Below are 22,042 nucleotides of genomic sequence, written 5' to 3'. Positions count from 1 at the left end.
ACAAAACACAAGTCGCACTCAACGAAGAAGCATGAGTCTCTCTTACAGTCTGAGCATCATTCTAAGCCTGGCACTCGCAGTTTACTGTGGGCCTGTGTCACAAGTCAATGTGAAAGATGAAGATTTTGCAGAGGTATGTAGTCGGGCATTCGTGTTTTCATTTGATGTGTTCAATTTGTGCATTTTGGAAAGTTTCTACAAACTCTGTAGACCAATACCTTTGCTATCTTTTACAGAGCTACCTGAAGAAATTCTTCAACCTAACAGAGGAGACCGGTCCTACTATCCGGCGGGGGTTCAGCCCAGTGAGCAGGAAGCTGAGTGAGATGCAGAGATTCTTTGGTCTCCAGATCACTGGGACGCTGGATGTTGACACCGTGGCGATGATGAAGAAGCCTCGCTGTGGTGTTCCCGACGGAAATCTTGCCCGTTTCTCCACGTTTGGAGACTACAAGTGGCAGAAAAACAGCCTTACCTACAGGTGACTGATCTAATGAGAGAATGTGTGTGAAAGAGTTTCTTTAGTAGGTCTAACTAATAATATTCCTGACTTTTGTTCTGTTCTACAGGATAGTGAACTACACTCCGGACATGTCTGTGTCAGAGGTAGATGATTCTATAGAAAGAGCTCTGCAGGTTTGGGCCAAAGTCACTCCTCTGAGTTTCACTAGAATCAACAGCGGCACCGCTGACATCATGATCTCCTTTGGCCGCCAATGTGAGTACAGAGAACTTTCAGTAGTGGAAAAGGTTCACTTCACTAAAGTTAAACGGAGGAATACCATCAGCTAAAAATATTAAAGAAAACAACCTTTGTAAAAAGTAAAAACCTTGCATTCTCAGGGTGACTGAAGTGAATTTAAGCAATAACGATAAAATGTATACTCATTGTGCATTATTGCATGTTTTATGTTCATATTATATTATCATATTGTATTAAAATAGCGCTGCATCAGATTTTAGAGACTTTTCAAATACACTCTTAATCTGAATTAACTAAATGTGTTAATTAAGTAAAGTATACAATGAAGTGACTTCAGTAAAAAAAATATTCTAAAGTACTGTACTTGAGTTATCGTAGACCTAGTGTATTTAATTTCAACAATGGGGCTAGGTTAGGGTTAGGGTTTGGTACTGTATGTTTTTTTTTTACCAATATTTGTTTGCAATTTCTTGACACCTCTACTATAGCACATACTGCATAGTTGTTCTTTTAGTTACTGTCAATGGTTGCAGTACAGTTACATAATGTTCATCAACACAACAAAGAAACAACATCATTCCACTGGCATGTCAGGGCTTGCAGACATCTCAGACCCTCTTCACTATTTTGTAAGAGCTTAGGGTGTTGAAAAGGCTGCGTTTATCTTGGCTCAGGTTTGAGGTTGTGACATCTCCCTAACTTACACACATTTGTGTTTGAGGTACAATAGATTCCAATGGTTACCCAGTTTTGATTTGTTGCTTTACAAAAACAATTCTTATACAGGACAATATAAAGTTCATTTTAATGCACGAGTACTTGGGTTCTGACCTGAGTATGTTCTTGTTAACAGCACATGGTGATTATTACCCCTTTGATGGCCCTGACGGTACTCTTGCCCATGCATTCGCCCCATCCCCTGGCATTGGTGGAGATGCTCATTTTGACGAAGATGAGAACTTCACTTACCGTTCAAACAGAGGTCAGTTCAGAGTCTCACACTAACTACAGTCAGTGTATGTGTTGAAATGATGGAGAGGAGCTGTAGCTAACCTGTAAGTGTGTTTTCTACTGTAGGCTACGTCCTCTTCATGGTGGCTGCCCATGAGTTTGGCCACTCCCTGGGCTTGTCTCACTCTGATGATGCTGGTGCTCTCATGTACCCTGTGTACACATACAGAAATCCTGAAACCTTCATCCTGCCCAGGGACGATGTCAACGGCATCCAGTCTCTCTATGGTTAGTACAAACCAGCTGTCACTCTTACACAATCCTTGTGAATTGCTTCTCAACTATTTGGGCTTCATTGCAATGTGATGCAGGGATTTCTGAATACTTGGTGACTCATTTTGTTTGTCCTCTAGGTCCAAACACTGGTAAAGATCCCTCTGTAGAGGAACCACTGCCCCCCACCACTCCTGATGCCTGTGATTCAACCATGGTCTTGGATGCTGTCACCACCCTGCGAGGAGAGATGTTCTTCTTCAAGGACAGGTTAGACATCCTGGAGAATGCTTAAATATATGAAACCTGAAGCCCATTGACAGGGTTTTCTTTTCACCCAAGAGCTGCATTATGAACTCATTCATGTTCTTGTGTGTTCTCAGCTTCTTCTGGCGGATCTACCCTCAGAGCAGAACACCTCAGCAGAGTCTCATCACAAACTTCTGGCCCGATGCCCCCTCCAACATAGACGCTGCTTATGAAAGCCGAAACTCAGACAAAGTCTATCTCTTTAAAGGTTTGTATTCTCATAACGTGTCCACGGCTCCAATATAAAAGCATTTCAAAATGAACCAACTCTGTTATATTTTTCTGCCTTTAGGCCGTAAAGTATGGGCCTTCAGAGGTTATGATCTTGTACGTGGATATCCTAAAAGGCTAACCAGGTTTGGTTTCCCAAGAGGTGTGAGGAAAATCGATGCTGCCCTTCATGATGCAGAATCCGGCAAGACTCTGTTCTTTGTAGGCAGCAAATACTTCAGGTGTGTTCAGTGTACAAATGATTTCTGTTGAGATATTTTCTAACCTTTAACCTTGTTGAATCTATCTAATGACTGTTGGTTTTTTTCAGTTATGATGAGGGCAGAAAGACCATGGAACGGGGATCTCCCAAGATAGTCGATCAGACGTTCTCTGGCCTGAACGGCAGGGTGACTGCAGCTGTCCAGCACCGAGGTGAGTTGCATTCTAAGTTTCCCATGTCAAGATTACTGAAATAAGATGTTCAAAGTTTTTCCTCTCACATTCTTCCTCGACTTTCACACACAAATTATGTTTTGCGGAAGTGTATTTATTAGTTTTCTTTATTTCACTTTTGTCTGATAAACAGGAGGCAGTTTGTTCAATCTGACGCTCTGCACTAAAATGAGTGTTGTAGTTGGTCTAAAAAAAAGAGCATGCTATTTTCTATATGAATCTACACATTTACGTTTGAATATATAAAAGGAAAGTGTTACTACTGTATTTAGAATACAAAATGTGGTGCTTCTTGCTCATCAGTAAGGCTGATAATGTAACAGATTATTATGAAGCAACATGATAGCCAGTTAGCTAGCTAAACGTTTTATGAAATACCCTCGTGGTACATTCCAACACTGCACCAAGTTTACAAACGGTCCAATTTTTGCCTAAGTGCATTTCAGCTAGGAGAAAGACTGTTTCCGAACACACCCTTGTCGTGTTCTGTAATTCCAGGAAAGACAAACAACTTCTAAGTTTAACTATTTATTAAAAGCAAAAGATATATTTCACTTGGCCAAGGACTCCGTCCGGTCACAGAAATCCCAGGCAGCAGAGCTGTAATCTGTAACCACTATTTCCGGAAAAAGCCCGAACCTCGTGAGTGAATACATTTGTATTATTCAGGGGTCTGCCCGTACATTGGTTGAGACTAGATGGGGAGAACTGTGGTTTAGACTTTGGCTTCCCTGGTTGGTGCACAGACTTAGACAACACACAACCTCCAATCAGCATTCGGCCGGCCTGTGAAGGTCCCTCCCTACTCTAGTCACGCTATCTTACGTAATTTGTTTTGCTGAAGCTGCTTTGCAATAGATAGTGGAATCCTCCATTTACACTGATTCCCAGTTATGTGTAGGCGTTGAGCACACACACACGGCCAAGGCCAGAGCCTCAATAACTCTTTGTCTTCTACAGTGTCTGCACCTGGCTTTTGCAACATTTCTAATGCAAGCTAAAACTTTCATATGACTATTCCCTTCGTTTCGTATCTAACCCATCAGAACCTGGGATTAGTGATTGTGTCTATTTATTTTATAGTCATAGCAATCTCATGAGCACAATAAGCATATAATGTAATAATAAGAATCACTCTTGTAATGTTATATAAAAATAGACTCCACACCCTTAGTTACTGTGTGATCGAGCTGGGCTAGCTAATTTAGCTTCTGACCTGCTAAACTAAGCTAACCCTATTGAGGCTGCAGCTTCACATTCATGAGAATGGAATCAATCTTAACCTCTAACTCTGGGTAATAACGGGATTAGGCCTTTTCTTAAGAAGTTGAACTATTCCTTGAACACAGGAACAAAATTTGAGGGCCACCCTCTGCATGTAGCAGATCAGAGTTTGAATTTGAGCTGTTCGTCATCTCCTCTCTGCTTTCCTGTCTTTCTGTATAACAAAAAGAAGAAGAAACTAACCTCGATTTTCTGTTCTGCAGGTTTTACTTACATCTACACTGGACCCTACATATTTGAGTACAGGTCCAGGACGTTGAACCGTGTGCTGAGGAACAGCTTCTTCCTGCCCTGCAGTAACTTCTAGTCCGCTTCACCAAGTTCTATAGCCACTGAATGAGAATGAATGTACACTAACAGTGTTAAAAAGCACATTTAATTTGTTCTATTAGTAAGAAATATATTTTCAAACTGAATTTTACCAAATCTATATCTGTAAACATGGCGTATTTTAAAAAATATAGATTTTTATATAGATTGTTTACATGTTTGTTATACTTGGCAGTATTTATGTGGTGTATGAAACTCTTCCGCCAGGAAAACAGATATTCAGTTTTATCTGAGGGGCTTCTGTTTCTTCAAGACTTCTACTGTTCTTTATTTATATAATCTAATGATATTGTAGTATTGTAATTAATGTAATTGGACAAAAGCATATGAGTAACCAAGGTCTTGTAAAATTGCTGCTAATGAATACAACTAATAAAACATCTACAAAAAGAACTTTAAATGCTTTCATTCCTTAAAGGTAGGGTAGGTAAGAAACCGGCTCGAAATACACTTTTTGTTATATTCCATGGAATGCTCTTAACATCCCGATAGCAATGAATATCTTAAGTGCTTTGACAAAAAATCCTTAAAACAATGTCATCTGTGGAAGCCGTAATACTGTAAAAAGTACGACCAATCATTTTAGCCGGCCCGGCTAAAATAACTGGATGGCCTACCTGCCTGTCAGCCTTCCATCTGTGCACAAACTTATCTCGTGCCCTCATTGGTCATGTGCACGTTCGTGTGTGTTGGAGGAGGGGCTCTATAAGGAAGTGGCAGATTTTCTCCGGTTGTGTTATTTCAAATTCTAGCGATCTCGAGCCGGTTTCTCAAACTTACCTACCCTACCTTTAACCGAACGTGTTTGATATCAGATGAAGATGGTTTTGGGGTACATTTTTATGTCAAAGCTAGAAAAAGACAAAGAGGAAGAGATTTCACAGAATGTCACGAAACAACACCAAATATTTCTTAAAATTCTGCATCATATGGTAAGCTAATTGCTTTATTATTTATTTTGATGAGCATCCATGAAAAATGCAGTGGGGAGAAGATTGTGTTCCTAAAAAGTCAAACAGTCACAAAGCGAAAATACAAATACTTTACATACAAGTCACTGTTAATAACAAGGGTTACCTGTGCACCCCAAGTCTATACTACTCTTATTTAAAACCTAACAAAATCACAGTGATAAATGTATTACTCTTCACTCCCTGATCCGCCAGGTTAAATACCAACAAAAACATAATGAATGAAATTCAACATAATAACCTGAGCTCGTCTTAGCTGGGTGAAGTGGTATGTCTCCCAATATGTATTTTCTTGTGTTTATAATAAGAACAAAAGAGATAATAAGTAGATGTAGATTAGAACATCAGGCCCTCTGTGTTTTCCTCAGTTTTATTAAATGAAATGAATTACAATGTTGGTGGGACAATGTCTCCAATCCCCTCCAGGACACCCTGTCCGCTCTGTGCAGTATATATATATATATGTCGTTAATAACTGTGCAATATGTACCTGGCTGCTAAATCTTAAAAACTGTTGTATTTTGTAAATTGTGTAAAAAACTTTATTTTGTTTATCTTTAATATTTTTGCGGATATTATGCATGCTTCTTAGTTCATATTAAGCTGTCTTTGGCTCTTTTCTTGCCTTAACAAATGCTAATTTCCCCTCTGTGGAACGAATACAGGTATTCTGATTCTGATAGTTTAAAAAAAAAATAAGTACAATTCTTATTCATCATGTCAGAGTTTGTGGATTGGGATAAATAGGAGAAATCTGGTGTGTGTTTGAAGTCAGGTTTGAACACAAGTAAGATTAGGAGGAACCCATTAATCTCTCAAGCATGATCTCATAAGAGTTACGTAGCAAAAGTAGAAAACTGTTAAGCACACTATAGGCAGTGGGAACTGATGAGAAAGAATGCCTTGGCTTGATGTTCATTTTCTTTAGGTTTTACTTGCTAGTGACATTTTCACACATTGTGTACTTTTAAAACCGCTTAAAGTAAAATACTTCTCACTCAAATGTCTACAGAGCCCACTAGCAATTGAAGCTCTAGTTTCAATCCAGGTGTCCTGTTACTGTAGTATGTGTTTATAACGTAGTCTCTATTAAAATAGGAACAACATATATTAAAATAGCAATATCCGCGGTGCCACTGTTTCCCCCTGTATTTATGCTTATTTTGAGGGTAAATATATGTTATGTGGTCATTGACAAAACATGTACTGCGATTGAACTACAACAAACACAATACATAGTAGACAATGACGTAGGGAGCACACACCTCTCACTGTGATTGGCTAATATTTGTATCCCTCCGGTCCGCTGCATAGAGAGGCGAAGGTGGGGGATGGAAGGAAGGTGGGGTTTAAAAGAAGGGAGGAAAATGTAATTTCTCGGATGAGAATAGGTCATACAGGTCTCAATCATACATTAAGTATAATAGGAAAGCATCCAATCGGAAAGTGTATACACTGTAGCCAGCCATAAACTGTTGAGCATGTTTTACTGCTTTGCAGGAAATATAGTACTCAGAGAAATGTGCTTTTCCAGACACTGAAGAAAGCAAAATTCCATGACTTGTCGCTATCAGGGCTGTTAGGGAAAACATCAGGCAATATGTATTGTGAGATTATTACGTTTCTAAGAGAAATTGATACATTTAAAATAATCTAGAGTTTTGGTTCTTTATTTTATTTTATTTCTTTTGTTTATTGTTTTCTGCATAGTCTCTTGTCCACACTCCAGTCCAGTTGGTGGCGGTAATGCACCTACAAGTTGGTTTGCCAACCGCCAATAAACACCAAAGAAGAAGAAGAAGAAGAGAGGCGAAGTCCAGCTGAAGGTGAAGGTGAAGCGGATCCAAGTCAAGTGTGTGAGCCGTGTCCAAGTCAAGTGTGTGATCCGTGTCCTGTCTCTTAGTCCAAAATGTCATCCAGTGGACTTTTAACCATGCGCGCTCAGATGTGTAAACGCCTGGTAAGTGAGGGTGTGCAAAACTAATGTGTGATTGATTGATTGATTGATTGAAAAGTTTATTAACAGCTTGTATATTGGGTACAGTACAGCTCAAAACATACAATTGTGAGCGTGTTATCATTCTATTGCTATATTGCATATACTGTAGTAACAGCCTGGCTGGCTGTAAACAAAGGGGCCTGCTCAGCTAGCATTTTAACTTGGTGTGTGCCGAGCGTCCTTGACCAAAGTAATGTAACAGCTTGAACACAGGTTCAAGCACAGGTGGCTCCAGCGCTAAAGCGCTGGAGCCACCTGTGTTCAAGCTGTCCTTCATCTCATATCAAAACACAAGTAATCTTCTCAACAACATGTTAACAAAACAGCATCTGCAGCAGCTAGCTTAACTGACAATATAAAACACCAGTTGACAAGTAACGTTATACGTTTGACATACCAGTCACAAACCTATCTTAGATAAGCTTGTGGTGGGTTAATAATTCACCCACGGAACTATAGGTTGGGGTATTGTTCCGCACGGACATTTTAGTTAACCGGACTTGTCTTGCTGTTTCCGCCGGTCATGTCTTCCCGGGCTTGAAGTGTTTACATGTTTTCTTGATGCTTAATAAAAGTCTAGCTTGTACTTTCGATACACCGCCTCCGACTCCCGTCTCTCGGCACTACAACCTTTACATTTAGCCAATTTTCGTCATAAACCAGCTAACTCTTGTGCTTTGCTTGTGTGTGTCCTTAAAGTTAGCATAGCTCACATACCAATACGTTCTGTACTTGATTGAGCCAAAACTTAGTTTGTTAAAATTGTATCCAGGGCTTCAGTTAAAACTTATTTAGTTTGACCCAGAATTGTATCCAGGGCTTCATGTTGAACATAAGTCTTGAACGAAAAGGTGATTGTAGATCTAGGAAAGCTCTCCTGTATAGAAAATGATTGATGACGTATGCTACATGATCTGCTATTGTAGGCTCACAAGTACCTCTCAAGAGCCTATGCATCTCAACCGGCACTCAATGTAAGTATGCTAACTGACATTTGAAATTCTCAGCACAATGCAATATTTGTAGTTCATACTTTAATGCAGACTTTAAATGCATGTTTTCAGGAAGTTGTCATTGTCAGTGCGGTCCGCACTCCAATTGGCTCCTTTAGAAGCAGCCTGGCAGCACTACCAGCCAGCAAACTGGGCTCCATTGCCATCAAGGGAGCCATAGACAAAGCAGGTATGTTCACAGAAAACAAAATTCCTCCATTTGAGCCAAGCTTCAGATGTAACATCAGCTGATCATTATAATCATCACCTGTCTCATTTATAAAACAGTGCGTATGATCCAAACTAAAAGTGAACCTGCGCCTATTTAAAATACCTTAAAAAAGATGTACATCTGGAAATGTGTGCAAATGAAAGTTTTGTGTATAAATGATCCTACCAATTAATGGTTCTTTACAGTGACTCACAGAAACTACAGAGAGGAAGGCCAAGACAATTATTTCTTCTGAAATCAAGTTGCTTTTGGGGAGGGAGGTCTCAAACCCTGCCTTTCAGTTAGTCCTTACACTGCCAATGCATCCATAATGCTAAGTTTCTTACTGCGTACTAATACGTTTACACACTGATGGCTTCACAACTTTTGGTTATATCCCCCACCCTATGATATCATTGGTAAATGGAATTTTTATAGTTAAAGACTTTCTCTGCTTATTTAATTTAGGGTTTGTCAAGGCGAGCCCAACCTGCATTATGATTAGGACTCGTAATGAAGATATGGAGTGTAGTGATTTTGTTAGTCGTCCCTGGCTAAATGTCCAGACTTTTTTCCTTATTTACGGCAGTTAACATAATACACGTAGTGTTCACTGCAGTGATTTTACACCCAAAACCCTCTTAAATCTGATATCATACTTGGCAACGTCGTACAGTATGCACAGTATTGAAAGGTATTATTGAAAACTATTGACACTTTCTTCGGCTATTTAGTGGTTTCTTTGATTTCTAAAACCGATGTTGATACATTTATGCGTCAGCCTAGTAAAAATGGTTTAGGGGAAAAGCAATATTAATTTATAGATATATTTTTCTTACATTTTATTGACCAAATGACGAATCTAGATTAAAAAAAATTCAATTTATACCCATAATTAAAAATAATGGTCGGTCTCATCCAGCGTTGGGTGTGTAATAATATTACTTTTGTCGGTAACGGAGTAGTGTAACGCGTTACTTTTATAATTCAGTAATCACACTACAGTTACTAACATTGCCCCGACACGCATTACTTCGTTACTTTTATAAAATCAGTCATCACACTGACAGACAAGAGGGGTTTCCGCCGCAGGTTTATATGTACGTAATCTGCGTGACTTGCGCGTCCACATCTCCACGTGCAGTGCTGCATAAACATGGCTGAGTCAGTGATAACTTTCGAGGGGTGGAGGTATGCCCATTATTTTGAGTTCGTCCAAGAATAGACAGGAATGTGACGGTGAGGTGCAAACTGTGTCCAGGCCAGAAGCTGTTATCCACTGCTGTAAACACCACGTCAAACCTCAACAAACACCTGCAAAGAACACATGCTAAGCTGTCTTGCAAGCTTGTTGTGGTAGGCTGGTAGCCTATTTTATTAAAGAGCATATAAAAAGAAAGACTTGTGTTATGTCTTCCTTATTGCAATAGTAATTGGGGGTGCAAGTGGAGTCTCGCAGAGGCAAAACTGTGGCGCGCTTACACTGTAGGTGCGCCGCAGTCTGCGTAATCTGCCTGTAGGGAGGGGGCGGGCCTGCCCTGCGAGTAAAGTAACAAGTAGAGTTACTTTATGTAGAGAGTAACGAAGTAGTGTAATATATTACTTTTCTTTAAAGTAATATGTAATATGTAATATATTACTTTTATTTAGTAACGACCCCATCTCTGGTCTCATCCCTAATGAGTGTTTTGTGTTTAGGAATCGCTCCTGAGGAGGTGAAGGAAGTGTACATGGGCAACGTGCTTCAGGCGGGAGCAGGACAGGCCCCCACCAGACAGGCCTTGCTGGGAGCAGGTACTGTATGACCACACTGCTATATTTTCACCCTCATTCCCAATATCGGCATTGCACCAAAATATTGATGTGCATGAAACCAGCTGTACACCATTACAAACTGAGAGCCACACATCATACATGCATAACCACAACTACAAGATTGTACAGCTTCAATGTGACACAGGGTTTATCTGAAGCACCTTAGATTTGATTAAGAGTTTTTATCACACACGGCAGATAACCTTGAAATAACAGAATACCATTGTTAACTAAACAACTCTCCTGAGCCAGACTTGCAAACAAAATCGTAACTTAGGGCGGGGTAAAATCATTTTAGTTGGATCTGTTTTATTTAGTTTTTTTTTTTGCTAATTTAAATGTGTCTTGAATCTTCAGGCTTGACCCTCGGCACTCCAGCAACAACCATCAACAAAGTGTGTGCCTCCGGGATGAAGTCCATCATGATGGCAGCTCAGAGTCTAATGTGTGGACACCAGGTACGTCTGCATTAAACACCAGCTCACTTCTGCTTGTTCCAGTACAAAAAAAAAACACGGAGATGATGGAAGACTTTTGTTGTAACTGAAAACAAGCCTTGTAAGATATTATGTAAGACTTGGCCTTATGCCTCAAACTACTAAAATTGTACAGAGACGTTGTCATCTGTTTCTGCACCACCAACAAAGTTATCTCTCATTATTCAGAAAGAAAACTGGAAAGGGTCGTTGTGTAACCTGGCAGTTGTTTAATCGGGCACATGAATAGTTACTTAATGTATTTCCGCATACCGTTTCCTCTCCCTTTTTATTGTTTACTAAACGAAGTCCAAGTAGCTGTCATAACTCGTCCCATTTTTAACTGGGGGACAAAAAAATGGATATTGAATAATATACAGCTAATACGACGATATGATGATAATAACAATATGTGACGCCCATGGCAGTTGAATATTTACTGAAAAGTTGAATACTTGACCCTCTGTAACCACTGTAATCTTACATTTTAGGTAGGCTAGTGACTGGCAGATACTCATAAATATTTTACTCTTCTATCAATGAATCTGTTTATAAAGCTCCTTTCAAACTAATCAAATGCATGATGCTTTACAAGGGATTGACAAGAATTTGAATCTTACATTTAGTAAAATGTTAATACACTGAAATACAATAAAACAAATCATGATGATCAACAGAAGAGTGTTGATCCTGAAAGTCATGTTAAATTGAGCATTTGAATAATGTAACATATTTTTAACTGGGGGACATAGAACAATCAGAATTGTAATAATATATAAAAACAAGTCCCCTTTTTTGATAATGGAGAAACGCATACCATCAGCTGTTGAGGATTTATAACTTATGCAAAGACATGTCAATCGTGGGTGATAATAATCAACTTCATGTAGAAGAAATGTTTCCATCAGATTGTTGATACTTATAAAACCGTACAAACCACATATAGCGACAGCAGGAAACAAACAAAGTCGCTAAGAGGCTGAGGCCGGGCCTGTTTGGTATTGTATGACACGCTAAAAAAGAGTACTTGCCGAGATCAAAACTCTGTTGAATTGTAATGTAGTTTAAGGAAAAAAACGTGGTGATCAGACATAGACATTGTAATAATAATGATCAAGCAATCATAAATCTTGCGGTCAACAAAAAGTACAACGGCCCTGTGTCACCCTCTCTTCCACACACACACCTCACGCAGGTGAACAGGATTATAATGAGTGCCGCCCATATCCATGTGACCCAAGCCAACCAATCAATAGTGATCAAACGAATATCTTTTATTAAAACAAAATGCATTACTATACACGTTTCATGGCTCCTATACCACATGTGTTTCTTCCCTTTGACAGAATGACTGGTATTACCATTTCCAATAAAAAGACACAGCAGAAGTTACCTTGTCTCCACAACACATAGATTACAGTACCTTCTGTTTAGTAGGAGATAAACATGGACTGCACGTGTCACTTAATGTAATGTCTGTGTGTGTGTTTTAAGGATGTGATGGTGGCAGGAGGCATGGAGAGCATGTCCAACGTTCCCTACGTGATGACCAGAGACACCCCCGCCTACGGAGGAACGAGGGTGGAGGACCTGATCGTCAAGGACGGACTCACTGACGTCTACAACAAAATCCACATGGTGAATATCAACCTCCTGCTGAATATAACCTTGTCACATATTTATGCTACTCTAGCCATATAGAAACAAATAGCAAATCCCCAAGTAATTGTAGTTAAGTATTTCTGTTTAAAAACGGTGGGTTACGTATTGTAACCCTTGTTATATAAGCATAGGCGGAGCCCTCTACTATGACGGGGCCGCTCGCCCCGTCATAATGCCGTCTCTTTGAAACGGTCATTATGGGGAAATGTGGCATTGTGGAGAGAGATGACTCTTACTCTGGGATAAATGCAATCGTTTTTACCGAATGCATTTTTCACACACACATCACTCTAGAACTAGGTTACAACACGTAACCCACCGTTCTTCTGCGGAGGTCCCTGAACGCACCGCGGCCACTCTCACGGGGGGGCCGCGCGCCCTCGTATTAACGCTGTATTTCACCCACGGTGAAACGCATTAATCGGAGCTATTATACCAGGCAAGGTGTGTTTTCTGACAACAGCAGAGAGGCAATAGCGTCTCTTGAACCCGCACAGTGCTTTGACAGCACTTCGGTTTATTCCACTCACGTGCGCGCGCCCACCTGCTGGCTCCTATCCTGGAGTTTACAGCGGGGGCGGGGAGTGCGGGACAGTGTTCTGTCCTCTGAGGATGGGCAAGAAGCAGCCACGAGTTCAGGTAGGCCCGCCCCGGGGGCCGGCTACGGTTATAGATATCTCAGTTGATGAATGCTCGCATAGTATGGTTGAGAGGTAGTACCCATTAGTGATGTTTCGGTCGCGAACGAGCCGATTCTTTTGAACGGGTCTTTGGTACGAACGAGGGGAACCGAGTCGTACTTGGTGAGAGCCGTTCTTGTTATCGTTCAATCGTTGGTCCGCACTCACTGCCTGCCAAAATCCCAGTGTTTCCCCTAGGATGGAGTCATAGCAGCGGTGCTAAGGCATGTGGGCCCTTCAGAATTTTTTAGTGTGTGAAGTGTGCCCTGCCAATTTGTTTCTATGTGTCTGCCAGCACAAGAAAGGCTCTTGAGGCCTAGTACCAGGGCCGGTTCTAGACAATTTGCTGCCCTAGGCGAGATTTTATATATAAAGAATAAATGAAAAATCTCTACAAAAGACAAATACACTACAAAAACAGAAACTTATTGACATAGGTAATAGACGTCAAAATGGCTTCAAATGTATTCAGTATTGTATGAACATGTTTTAATTGGGGGGTGGACGTCACCTCCTCTAGAGAGGAGTATGCCCCCCCTGGGAAGATTTTTTTGAACATTTTAAAGTAAAATGCTTCAATCTGGTGCACTTTGAGCACACAATTACTAGAGACCTGATCTAGGGGGTACAACTCTAAACACCCATATGAAAAAGATCGGTTTACATTTTAATAATCAATAAGTATGTGAACATAACCAATAACCTACCATAGCCAATAACAAATAAATGTAACTTATTTAATTTTTGTTGTTCATTTATATCTTATTTTACCTAGTTAACATTTATTTATTTTTGCATATTTTTGTATCTCTCCAACTTTAAATGATATTTTTGGTTTACTGTCCTATAGTATACATTGGAATGATTTCAAACCTGTGTTTATTTATCATAATAATTATAAAGGAGTGCCTTGGAAATATGTGTTTACATCATTTGTAAACACATATTTGTTTGAGACCCACTGAGATAACTTAGACTAAAATTATCTAAACACTCAGAGAGTCCTTTACCTCACTGACCCTCTCAGTCTGACAGGAGAGCTCTCCTCCACCCTGGTTGTAGAAAAAGATCTACTTCTTCTATCCGTTAGCGCAGCTAGCACCAGATTCTAATAACAACAGCGCCGGTACCGGTGCGCCCTCTCTCTCGCTCCCTCGCTCACTCTCTCGCTCCCACGCTCGCACTTTGGCTGTGAGCTGCGGGCGCCTGATAAGCCAACATCCCCCACTTTCATCACTTACAGTGCCCATCGTACAGGGCAAATGAAAAGTGTAACCGGGGTGAAAAGGGTGTTACCTTTACTTAATTATGAATGTTGTTACATCAAGGCCGAAAATTAGGATGAGCGCCAACGGTCAAAAATGTTTTTTCCCCTCCCAGAGCTACCAGCGCAGCGCCCCCCAGATCTGGCGCCCCTATGCCAAAAATCAGCCCTGCCAGTACATACAGTGGCAATGTCTCAAGATTTAGCAAAAATACACCTTTATTGAACATACAGTAACACAAATACTACAAATCCACATAACAAACAATCAAAAATGAAAAAGGGTCGCCACTTATTATTCTTTTAATAAAAAAAAATATATATATATATATTTTATTTTTTTTGGGTACCTGGCTGGCGCCCCCTAGCAGCGGCGCGGATATTTCAGCAGCGGCGCTGCGCCGCCACTATTTGTATATAGGGGAAACACTGAATCCACTCGCCTTTTTAAAAAGCTTGATTTTGTTCCCCAAACGTATTCTGTGAAGACCCGCCCCTACTCTGATTGGTAGGTTTCAGCACGAGGAGTGAGATGGGGTTGGTCTTAACGGAATACGCAAGAGAGAGAAGTCATAACAAGTGGTACAGGACAGGTAGACGACGTGTTTTTCGGATGGAAAATGAGCCAAATGCGAAAACGCAGCAGCATTTGGATGCACTTTGACCAAAACCCAGGCAGTGATAAAGCGCACCATTTGTAAAGGCAGGGTCAACAAATAATCTCCATCGCCACTTAAAAACACAGTATCTAATATTAAGAGTTGCGTGAATTTCATTCAAGGCAAGGCAACTTTATTTACTTAACACATACAGAGGATAAGTTCAAAGTATCACATTCACTGACATGAATGACATGGATATGGCACAACCTTGTGTCATGTTTACAATGCAGATTATTGACATTAGGTCTGGCAATACAGTCAATCATTATCCTGGTGATTATTTCGCAGATAAACCTAGTAACCCCGCCCCCTTTAAAAAAAAAACGGCTCTTTGAAAGGAACGGAGCCATAAGATCCGGCTCCCTTCAAAGAGCCATAATTCCCATCACTAGTACCCATAGAGTCCAGTAGAGGGTGGAGCCTGTGTGAGATATAACTAAGAGTTTGGGTTTGACCCAGTGCAGGGGCTGATCAGGGAAACCAGTGAAAGTAGTGAAATGAAATATATATTTAAAGTGGACCTATCATGCTATATTTGAATAATATAGTGTAGGACCATACCTATATAAGGCATATTTATACTTTTTATTTCTCAAAATACCAAACAGATCATGCATTTTAGCCATGCCTCATTTCGCTCAATTTGACAATTTCTAGCTCTGGGCAGATTCAGTGAGAACAGCACCATCTACTGGCCTGGCATATGTACTACAGAGTCTCCAGCGCTTTCATACGGCAATGGCCGTGGTTGTCTCATCCTGATTGGTGGAGTTGGCCCAATAGCCGTAGCGGCACCGTCCTGACGTCAGGACAGTGTTCAAATCTGGATCAGTTTTTATCAGATCCGCTGCAGCCCCTTTTTTAGAGATTTGGGTATGGAGGAAAATAGAGAGGGTTGTGTTTTCTGACACTTGGTGAGTTCCCTGGAACACCGGGGACACATATTCATGTAAAAAAGACGTACAAAAGTGCATTTTGCATGATAGGTCCCCTTTAAATTGTTCCACTAGGTCAGGGGTCGGCAACCCGCGGCTCTCGAGCCGCATGCGGCTCTAAAAGCCCTCTGCTCTGGCTCCCTTGAGCTTAGACAAAAATAAGAAGGAAATCAAATAAAAGTATTTGTAGGACTATTTACATTTTGTTGCACGGTTGAAAATGTTTCGTATCTTGTATTTTGAGGTGATACTGTGACACATAAATAAAAAACAAAACGGTTTTAATTAGGTCAACTAAAACATGCGTCATATCCTGCTACGGTCCCGCGCCAGCGCCTTTTCTTACAGGTGAATAACCTGACCCCCGGGTCGATGAGCGAACTATGGATAAATCAAAGAAAAGAAAAGTATCGGAGGAACACAAGATTTAATTCTGCGTGGACAGAGTTAATTTATTTTAAAGTAGGCCTGTGTATTTTTTTTTATTCTCCTTATAGGAGTTCCTTGTTTCTTATTAGAGGTTAACCGTTTTATATAATGTAATAAATAATAAATGCAAAATAACTGTAGTTTTTGTCTATGATATAACAATAAATACAACTTTATAAGCTATCAAGCTATCAAATATGTTTTGCAGCTCCAGACAAAAAAAATGGTTGGAAAAGGGGGAAAAATGGCTCTTTTGTCAAAAAGGTTGCAGACCCCTGCACTAGGTGAAAGGTAATAAAAAAGATTGTGAGTAATGTATTTTTTTAAATGTAAATTGTTAACGTGTATATTCTTACAGTACTTAAGCTTAAAACCGTGTTTGAAACTAAACATGTGCATTTTAGAAAACTAGTATTTCATGCATTGGGTGTTTACAGGGCATCAGGTGGAAAAGGACGAAATAAAAACTTCTTGTGCCATTTTCACTGCTGAATATAAAGGCCCCGACACACCAAACAGACATCTAAGCAGAGTTGTTTGTTTACCTCACGTTAGCATCTGGTTCAGTACACTTTGGTAGATCTAGTGTGTAGGGGCATTAATGTGTATTTGTATCAGTTTCATAATCATTGTGTTTCCCTTTGTTTGCCTTACTGTCTAACAGGGCAATTGCGCAGAAAACACAGCCAAGAACAACAACATCAGCAGAGAGGAGCAGGACGCCTATGCCATCACCTCGTATACCCGTAGCAAGGCAGCGTACGAGTCTGGAGTGCTGGCCAAGGAGATCGTTCCAGTTAGCATTCCCCAGAGAGGTACAGCTGATGTAGGGCCGGCCTTAGGTACATTTCTTCAAGAAGTGCACCATATCTGATTCTGGTGATGTTTTGTAGGTAAACCGGATGTGGTCGTGTCTGAGGATGAGGAGTGGAGGAGGGTCGACTTCAGCAAAGTTCCCAAACTGAGGGCAGTGTTCCAGAAAGAGAACGGTAACCATTGCTTTTAGTCATTTGTCATTCGAATTGGGGAATCACTTGAAGCCATTTCTGTCCAACTAAACATGCTTTTCAGAATAGTCATTAATCATACAGATTTTGTTACATTTATTTTGCATCTTTTAATTTTGTATGCTAGTTATTTACCTTCCCTCCTGTTTTAACTGTATATACTGCTGTGCATGTTATTCAAGTTTTATTAAACTGCTGCAAATTACTTTGCAATATTATCAACATTTCAGCCCATATTTCTCATTTTGTTCTGATTGTGGAGTATATGTAATTAGGTGAATGTTGACTTATAGTGTTAAGCGCTTTGAGTGGTCAGAAGACTACAGAGGCGCTGTTTAAATGAAGTCCATTTCCCGTTGGTCTCTTGCATGGTAGGCACGGTGACGGCAGCCAACGCCAGCACGCTGAACGATGGAGCAGCAGCTCTCGTCTTGATGACAGCAGATGCTGCAAAGAGACTCAATGTCACTCCACTTGCCAGGATCGTCTGTAAGCACACGCATAATCACACTTGACAAACATCGTCATATTTTTTATTAACTCGAAGGATTAATGTTAAATATATTTTTTTCATAGCTTTTGCTGATGCTGCTGTTGCACCTATTGATTTCGCCATCGCTCCTGCATTTGCAGTACCAAAGGTGAGTCTGATATTGGTATTTTTAAGTTTGTCGTGCCACCCCGTGTTGCACAAAGACAATAAATGGTCCTTGAATTCTGATAACATTTTATTATTTATTTTGAAATGTTTTCAAGGACTCTCTGAACCTCTTAAGTATGGAAGAAGCTGCCTCCAAATGGAGAAAGTTCATTTAGAACCGGAGAAAAATATATATATGTTTATTTATTAAAAATGAAAGGATATCTATGTTATGAAGTAAATCATGTATTAATACAAGACTCATGTTATTGTCCTGTTTGTAATGTGTGTGTGAGCATTGTCCTGGCCCTTATGTATGTCTTTGAAAAAAAAAAGAGTTTAAGCAGGCGGTGAAAACCTTTACTGTCAACTTTTTATTATTGCTTCTTCAATATAACTGGTATAAAGATCGAAACAACAGAATGAATGTTATAATCTGCTTATATATTTTGCATTATAAGATGCATTAGCCTGAGTTTCTCAAGCATTAGACTAAACAGCAACAAACATTATATATTTTTCAGTTGTCTGGAGTGGGTGAATCAAAATTCAGAAAAGGACGCTGTGTAGGAAAGCGTGATGTTAAATACAGCCACTTTTCAGATGTTCCAGCTCAAGTTGACCCTATTCAACGTTTTCTTTGTTTAAGGGCAAAAAATGAACTCGAAGGGGATCTGCCAATGTAAACTTCTGTAATAAATGTTATCTCCTTTAATTTCAATCTGTGATGAAAATAAAAACACCACTACCCCTATCTCTGTAGCAGGTAACAGCCTTTATCTGTTCATACTGAGACTGATCTGATACTTATACTTTCCTAAATGCATCATTCAATAATTTTTATGATATTTTTGACAGACAAGGATGTAAACAATATCTGGTGGAGGCATACATTCTGCTAGTTCATGTGTTATGTTTGTATTCTGGTTAAATATGCTTGAAATAAAATGCGTGTGTGTTTGTCAGGCCCTGGATGCAGCAGGGCTGACAAAGGATGACATCAGCATGTGGGAGATCAACGAGGCCTTCAGCGTGGTCGTGCTGGCCAACATCAAGATGCTGGGCATCGACCCTGCAAAGGTCAACGTCAACGGGGGCGCTGTCTCACTGGGACACCCCATTGGGTAAGTGCTGAGGGACTCCTAAACATTGACTGGTAAACCTGGAATGCAGAAAAACCCAACCATTTTTAATCTGACCCGGTAAAGCAACTCGGACCAATTATTAAAGTGGTGCGGTGATGACAGATTGTTGTATGCCGACCCGGAAGTTAATTTCCCAAGGGCTCCCTCGACATAAAGCAATTAGATCTAAAAAAAACAGAATAAAAAAAATCTGTGGCTGACAAACATTTATGATACTTACATGTTTTGTTCAGCAGAATAATCTCCACATATTAACCCCACTTTTGGGATTTTTGAAGTGTAAATGCAACCGAAAGAAGTTAAAAGCTATAGCTAGGCTATAAGGAAACTACCTCACAGTCATGTCACCACTGCTAAGCTAAAGGTGGCTAATGTTTAGATTTCTCATTTAGACACTTGTTAGCAACTGCCGTTCTTATGACACGTTACGTTTAGCACATTCACAAGTGGGCTATTTACTTAATATGTTATGTCTTAAAACGAAGCATAAAAATTTCTTTAGGTTGTGTTAACCACATATATTATTTTAGCCATCTAACCAAAAACTACAGATTTTGAACCCAAAGAGCTAAAATGCTTATTAATTTCCAGGTTTTAGGACTAATTCCTGCACTACTACATTTACAATTCAGGCTATATTCAAACCTTTGCCTCACATCTACCTTCAGTTGACTTTAAGTATCTCAGTTTTTCATTAAAATTACACAAAAAAAAAAGTTTGACATCCAAACAAATGTAATGGATTACAATTTAAACTTTTTCTCTTTGTCCCTTCAGGATGTCTGGGGCGAGAATTGTGGGTCACATGGTGCACAACCTGCAGTCAGGCCAGTACGGGCTGGCAGGCATCTGCAACGGAGGAGGCGGAGCTTCAGCTGTTATTATCCAGAAACTGTAGGGAGCTCTCTTCCTGAAACAGTCTTTGTTAAAATTCCAAACGGTTCGAGCATCTGTTAACTCCCTTGCTGTGAACAGTGATTCTGCTACTACTTTATACCAGCAGCCTTACTCAATGAGCAGAGTGGGCTCGACTCATGGTATCGTGGCTCCAGTGTTAGAAACAGCCCTTTATTTAATGATACATATTGTGCAAAACTGTTTAATATTTAACTCTGGATTCAAATAGATGAATAAATAGTTTGTATGAAACCGCTGTCCTGTTATTGATTGTCTAAATCCACTGAATCTTTTACCTATAATTATGTGAAACTAAGTACAATAAGACTTTGTCTCATACAACATTAACAAGGACAAAAACCAGGAAACCAGGACACAGACATTTAACACAACATTACAATCACGAGGACAATATGTTCAAGGCCCTATAATGTACATTAGACCTGGGAAATAACTGTATTTCATTTTAGGATTAACTGGTGCACAAAAGAGTGCTTCAGTCTAACTTTATTAAATCATGGGACACTGTCTCTGATTTGATGGCAACTATTCATACTCTCTGTTCAGGACATGGGTGTGGTCAGAGACAATGTTGTTGGCCAGCCTCAGTTTATTATAATGATAGTCTGATTCATAAAGTTTCTTAAAGGGTGGACCTGCAATCTGTGAGCAGGAACAGTTTTGACTTTAAATGGATGGAAAAACACTGGTACCATGTGATACTGCAACACTGTAGAAAACTCATAATCACAGATGCAAAAAACATAGAAGAATAAGTCTACCTGACATAAGGTGCAGATTAAATCATGTATATGTTTTCTACTTGATAATCAAGACAAATACATATTACATTTTCTAGCTGGACACTAGATGGTGCCACTTGGCCAGCCATGTCAGGTGCACTGCTGCAGGATATAGCTGCATTTTGTGTGGCCAATATTGCCTTTACACTGCAGATTTGAAAAGATTGATACAATTGTTTGTTGTTGTTGCAAGTATATATTTATATATTTTATTTTATATTTTTTAATTATTAATTTGTTGTTAAAGAGCTTAAAGTTTTACCAGCTTACTAAACACAATGCATTTTCAGAATCTAATGTATCAGATGCGGCACATAAAAAAATCGAATTCGTCAAAAACCTGGAAAGACACTGCTGGGGGTAAGGGCGAAAATATGAAGTGATTTGGATAAACTGTTCCAAAAGGTTACAAAAATATAAACCAAAAGGATTCTTTATTTCTGTATGTAAATTAGTTTCTATTCTTATTTAGTTTTTAAATAACCTGAACAGCTTACAATCAGGCTCCAGTAGAAAACACCTATTATTGCAATGCTTTATTATCCATAGCCTTTTTCTCTTCAAAGGCCTATATGTTAAAACACATCAAAAGGTGCAGGTGTGGTTGTTCTTTCATCTGTTACTCAATGACTGTCACTTGTCATTCCTTTCTCTTCCTGCCACAGGAGAACACTGGGTTAAACATTCACAGGGTCTGAAAGTCCTTTCGGCCAACTCTGTTTTAAAGGCTACTTATTTACATATTTGTTTGGACGTTACTGATTAATGAGCAGACATTTCTCTTTAGGAGGACCAACAATAGCACAACGTAAGAACATCTTCATATATGCGGTTTCACTCAACTAAAACCCTTTTTTCCATATGTGAATGGCAGCTTTTGGATTGATAAACAAGCAGTGAGCGCCTGTCGCATGTTAACTTGTTTTGTATAGAGCAGT

General features: G+C 39.7%; 2 protein-coding genes across 2 annotated transcripts; both read left to right on the top strand.

The window, feature by feature from the left end:
- LOC117468624 (collagenase 3-like) lies at positions 1-4,909 on the top strand. Its single transcript, XM_034112864.1, has 10 exons — positions 1-133; positions 237-481; positions 570-718; positions 1,557-1,685; positions 1,781-1,942; positions 2,068-2,197; positions 2,311-2,444; positions 2,529-2,688; positions 2,778-2,881; positions 4,390-4,909. Exons 1-10 carry the CDS (start codon positions 32-34, stop codon positions 4,491-4,493), a joined length of 1,419 nt encoding a protein of 472 aa, XP_033968755.1. The 5' UTR covers positions 1-31; the 3' UTR covers positions 4,494-4,909.
- Positions 4,910-7,268: 2,359 nt separating this feature from the next.
- On the top strand, positions 7,269-20,553 carry acat1 (acetyl-CoA acetyltransferase 1). Its single transcript, XM_034114110.1, has 12 exons — positions 7,269-7,447; positions 8,413-8,460; positions 8,551-8,668; positions 10,388-10,483; positions 10,862-10,962; positions 12,475-12,618; positions 17,277-17,427; positions 17,506-17,601; positions 17,995-18,108; positions 18,196-18,260; positions 19,226-19,383; positions 20,182-20,553. The coding sequence occupies exons 1-12, from the start codon at positions 7,397-7,399 to the stop codon at positions 20,300-20,302; spliced, it is 1,263 nt and encodes a 420-aa protein (XP_033970001.1). The 5' UTR covers positions 7,269-7,396; the 3' UTR covers positions 20,303-20,553.
- The last annotated feature ends 1,489 nt before the right edge of the window (positions 20,554-22,042 follow it).

This window comes from Trematomus bernacchii, unplaced genomic scaffold (genome assembly GCF_902827165.1).
Source record: "Trematomus bernacchii unplaced genomic scaffold, fTreBer1.1, whole genome shotgun sequence".
In the NCBI taxonomy this organism is placed as follows: domain Eukaryota; kingdom Metazoa; phylum Chordata; class Actinopteri; order Perciformes; family Nototheniidae; genus Trematomus; species Trematomus bernacchii.
The sequence above is the reverse complement of the archived record's forward strand: the minus strand, read 5'-3'. Positions and strand labels throughout refer to the sequence as shown.